Source organism: Brachionichthys hirsutus, unplaced genomic scaffold (assembly GCF_040956055.1).
Source record: "Brachionichthys hirsutus isolate HB-005 unplaced genomic scaffold, CSIRO-AGI_Bhir_v1 contig_790, whole genome shotgun sequence".
Taxonomy (NCBI): Eukaryota; Metazoa; Chordata; class Actinopteri; order Lophiiformes; family Brachionichthyidae; genus Brachionichthys; species Brachionichthys hirsutus.
Window position 1 is genome coordinate 569,574 of NW_027180324.1, and position 4,560 is coordinate 574,133.

General features: G+C 43.5%; 1 protein-coding gene across 1 annotated transcript; it reads left to right on the forward strand.

The window, feature by feature from the left end:
* Positions 1–277: 277 nt before the first annotated feature.
* Positions 278–3,386, forward strand: LOC137912754 (nuclear receptor subfamily 4 group A member 2). The gene is made up of 6 exons (XM_068756891.1): positions 278–1,147; positions 1,594–1,723; positions 1,893–2,056; positions 2,463–2,665; positions 2,834–3,012; positions 3,130–3,386. Exons 1-6 carry the CDS (start codon positions 278–280, stop codon positions 3,384–3,386), a joined length of 1,803 nt encoding a protein of 600 aa, XP_068612992.1.
* The last annotated feature ends 1,174 nt before the right edge of the window (positions 3,387–4,560 follow it).

Consider the following 4,560-nt stretch of genomic DNA (forward strand, 5'->3'; position numbering starts at 1 on the left):
CTAGTAAATGTCAAATGTGATGTGTATTGCAGGGGAAGATCCAACATAGTGCCGCTTTGTTGAATCCTGACGACTATACAACTCTTGATATTACCCATTTCAAGTTTCAGCGTGTCAGAAGACTTGAGGTATGATTTAGAAAACACAGACATCCCAGTTTCATTTTGTTCTCAGAGTAAAATCTGAGCAAAATAGACGAGACAGTAAAACTTTTGTCTTTCTTTTTTAAATATATGTGAGGAATTCTGATGCGTTTTCCCCGGTTTGGTTTCCAGCCATGCCCTGCGTTCAGGCTCAGTATGGATCATCACCTCAAGGAGCGAGTCCTGCTTCTCAGAGCTACAGCTACCACACCGCCGGAGAATACAGCTGCGACTTCTTAACGCCCGAGTTTGTGAAGTTTAGCATGGACTTGACCAACACCGAAATCACCGCCACTACTTCTCTCCCAAGTTTTAGTACCTTCATGGACAACTATAACACGAGTTACGACGTTAAACCGCCCTGCCTGTATCAGATGCCCCACTCGGGGGATCAGTCCTCTATCAAGGTGGAGGACGTCCAGATGCACAGCTACCACCAGCAGAGCCACCTGCCGCCCCAGTCGGAGGAAATGATGGCTCACTCGGGGCCCATGTACTTCAAACCCGCCTCGCCCCATGCGCCGAGCACACCGAACTTCCAGGTCCAGCCCAATCACATGTGGGAGGACCCTGGATCCCTGCACAGTTTCCACCAGAACTATGTTGCGGCCACTTCTCACATGATGGACCAGCGCAAGAATCCGGTGTCGAGACTTTCGCTCTTCTCATTCAAGCAGTCGCCGCCCGGCACTCCTGTTTCCAGCTGTCAGATGCGCTTCGACGGGCCGCTGCACGTCTCCATGAGCCACGACAGCCCGGGGATGCACCGCGGCCTGGACGGCCAGAGCTTCGCGGTGCCCAGCGCCCTCCGGAAGCAGGCGGGTCTGGCCTTCCCTCACTCGCTGCAGCTCGGCCACGGACACCCGCTGGGAGACAGCCAAGTGCCGTCGCCCCCGTGCCGAGGATCTCCGTCAAACGAGGGTCTGTGCGCGGTCTGTGGGGACAACGCAGCCTGTCAGCATTATGGAGTTCGAACCTGCGAGGGCTGCAAAGGATTTTTCAAGGTGGGCTGACATGACAGCGATCATGAATCAGTGCAGCTGTTATTAAAGGAGAGCTGTGTGCTGCTCATGATGCTCTGCATATGAGAGATCGAACTGTAATAATGGTAACAAAAACATTTACTGGAATCACATTTGGAATGCAGGCATCGATAAATATAAAAAAAAGGGACCCGAAAGTGCGTGTTTAAAATAACTTTTCATGACATTACACTACATGGCTTTATATCTAATCCACCCACTATACCTCCATGGAGAAATTATAAGAACAAGCGCGATCATTTATTAGATGACCGCCTATTTCCGCTTCACACGAGATTATATCATTTTCATCCTTTTTATTTTGCGTGTTCTATCACGTGTGCATGAATCCACAGTTCATGCTTTATTATACTTAATGCCTTACAATTTGGCCTGCACTCTTACGTTATGCTTTTCTCTCTTTGCAGCGCACCGTTCAGAAAAATGCGAAATATGTTTGTTTAGCAAATAAAAACTGTCCTGTTGACAAACGCCGAAGGAATCGTTGCCAGTTCTGTCGTTTCCAGAAGTGCATGGTCGTCGGAATGGTGAGGGAAGGTATGTTTAAGCCATGCATTAAATTGCTTGAGACCAGATTTTTACCTACTGATACATTGGTTGTGCGTAAAAGAATGATTCTTAGTTATTTGAAATATTACGCACTCCAACAGGAGTTCGGGTGTGCCTGAACTATTTACATATCAGTCATGTCTCTCTTCCAATCGAGTTGTCCGGACGGATAACCTTAAAGGTCGGAGAGGACGCCTGCCATCCAAACCCAAAAGTCCCCAGGAGCCCTCGCCACCCTCGCCGCCGGTGAGCCTCATCAGCGCACTTGTTCGGGCCCATGTGGACTCCAACCCCTCCATGTCTGCTCTGGACTACTCCAGGGTCAGTAAGGTACCACCGCCCTTAAAATAATTCAGACACGGGGATGCATGCACGCGTACGCGCGCGCGCGCACAGACACACGCAACAATTGCTCCGAGGCTGAAAACACGCAGAAGTAAGAGATTAACGGCCTTTTTAATTTAGTCTTACATTTAGGGAACAAAGTTTCCTGTACTACGTCGCTGAATTCCTAACTTTGTCAAACCTTTTAATGTGGAATATTTTTCCCCAAATAAATTGCGTTGAAATGGAGAACTTAATAAAACGAAGACGTTAATTTAATAGTAAGAAAGCAACCCCCCCCCCCCCCCCCTCTCTCTCTCTCTCTTGGAAAAGGCTATTTGCAATTTCACGGATTATATATTTTAAAGGACCTCATTAAGGCGCTGTTTAAATTAAATTCCAGTTCCAGGCTAACCCTGACTACCAAATGGCTGGAGACAACACGCAACACATCCAGCAGTTCTATGATCTCCTGACGGGCTCCATGGAGATCATCCGCGGATGGGCGGAGAAGATCCCTGGTTTTTCTGAGCTGCCAAAGCAAGATCAAGATCTCCTCTTTGAATCTGCTTTCCTTGAACTGTTTGTCCTGCGGCTCTCATACAGGTAAGCTCGTAATTATTGTAATTATTAACTAAAACAATCAATGCGTTTGCATAATTATCATCTCCTGCAGGATTCATTGCTTTTTGTTTCATTTAACGCTCAGTATAAGAAGGCTACTAAATCCCTAATGCCAAGCATATAATTAATTGCATTTTCTTTTAATTACAGATCCAACCCAGTTGAAGGCAAGCTTATTTTTTGTAACGGAGTAGTGCTGCACAGGCTACAGTGTGTCCGTGGATTTGGAGAGTGGGTAGACTCTATCATTGAGTTTTCTTCCAACTTGCAGAGCATGAACATAGACATCTCAGCTTTCTCCTGCATCGCAGCTCTCGCCATGGTAACAGGTGCGTTAAGGCGCGGCTGCGTCTTTGGAAACCCGTTCGCCTTTTTTTACGCACGCAAAACAGAGAACGCAGGTGCTTCAGAGATTCCTCACCCGTGTGATTTCTTCTTCATTTCAGAGCGACACGGGCTTAAAGAGCCTAAAAGAGTCGAAGATCTCCAAAACAAGATAGTGAACTGCCTCAAAGATCAAGTTACGTTCAATGGTGGCGGATTGAATCGTCCCAACTACTTGTCAAAACTCTTGGGAAAGCTCCCTGAACTGCGCACACTATGTACTCAAGGTCTGCAGCGTATCTTTTACTTAAAACTAGAAGATTTAGTTCCTCCGCCGGCAATCATTGACAAACTTTTCCTCGACACCCTACCTTTCTGAGTCTGACTCGATGGAAAGCCATCAAAGAACTCCCGAAAGACTGTTTGTGTCGGACGACAGATTTTTAACATGATCATTTCTGAATATTTGCAAGCTCCGTATAAGATAATAGAACATTAATGCAACACGAGTAAGGATTCACGAAGAAAAAATAACAAGAGGAAGTTATACTCTGATTGCTGCGTAGACCTATTAATTCAATAGTTTTTTTTCTCCCTTAACGCAATTTCTCTCCAGTGGACATATTGTCAATTTAATCCGGTCTTGCAAACATGTACTGTTTATTTAACATCGGATTTACTGATCCAGCATACTCAAATGTAATATATTCCATTTATATATATATAAACAGACGCCCGCGCGCACACACTCACTGTATATTATGAGATTATGTGATGCATCTAAGGCATCGGTTTATAACGTGTACAAAGTTTGTTATAATGAGAAGATTTCATTTGACTTTCTTTTCTGACTCGTGCCTATGTGTTTCTGACAGGATCCCAAAAGTATCCAGAAAAGACAACGCATGTTTTTTCTTCATTTTTATTTCTATTTTATTTATAGGCACTTGCTGAGGTGATGTCTATATATGATATATACCGGACACTATGTAGTCTGCTAGATTTGATACAGATTCGTAGTTATGGCACTTCTTTTATGTATGACGCTTATGTGGAAAATAGCTCATCTGTATAGGAAATGAGGGACCCCATGGTGTTTGTAAAACTGTCAGACATTCCTTGTTTGTATGTGCTGTAAGTATTGTTGCTGTTGAATATAAACGTTTCTATATATTTATTATTTTTTATTGCAAAGAGCTACACGAAGCATGGTGCAATTTAAACGAGTTCAAACCATCCATGTTCATGCTGAGCACGTTGTCTGTTTTATTTTTATTTTTTATTTTTTTATAAACGTCTAGATAGATATGATTGAACACGTTTGGAAATTGAAACATATATAGACCTACATCGCTGACATCTTGATGTACTTACAACTTCTGTAACGCTTTTGGTGCCGAATTCAAAAACTTTAGAGAGAAAGAACTATTTAATGTTTACAAATAAAACTTTTAAATCAGATTTTTTGCGAGATAATTTATCTGAAATTCATTTTTAATAAATTTTGACCTCGGATCAGATTTATGCATCAGAGAAAATAATCACGAGTTCAA

Excerpts from the sequence above, each read along its gene's own strand:
- LOC137912754 (XM_068756891.1), top strand. The coding sequence starts at position 278 with ATGCCCTGCGTTCAGGCTCAGTATGGATCATCACCTCAAGGAGCGAGT. Across the intron at positions 1,148-1,593 it reads GCTGCAAAGGATTTTTCAAG|CGCACCGTTCAGAAAAATGC; the intron begins GTGGGCTGACAT and ends CTCTCTTTGCAG. Across the intron at positions 2,057-2,462 it reads CTGCTCTGGACTACTCCAGG|TTCCAGGCTAACCCTGACTA; the intron begins GTCAGTAAGGTA and ends ATTAAATTCCAG.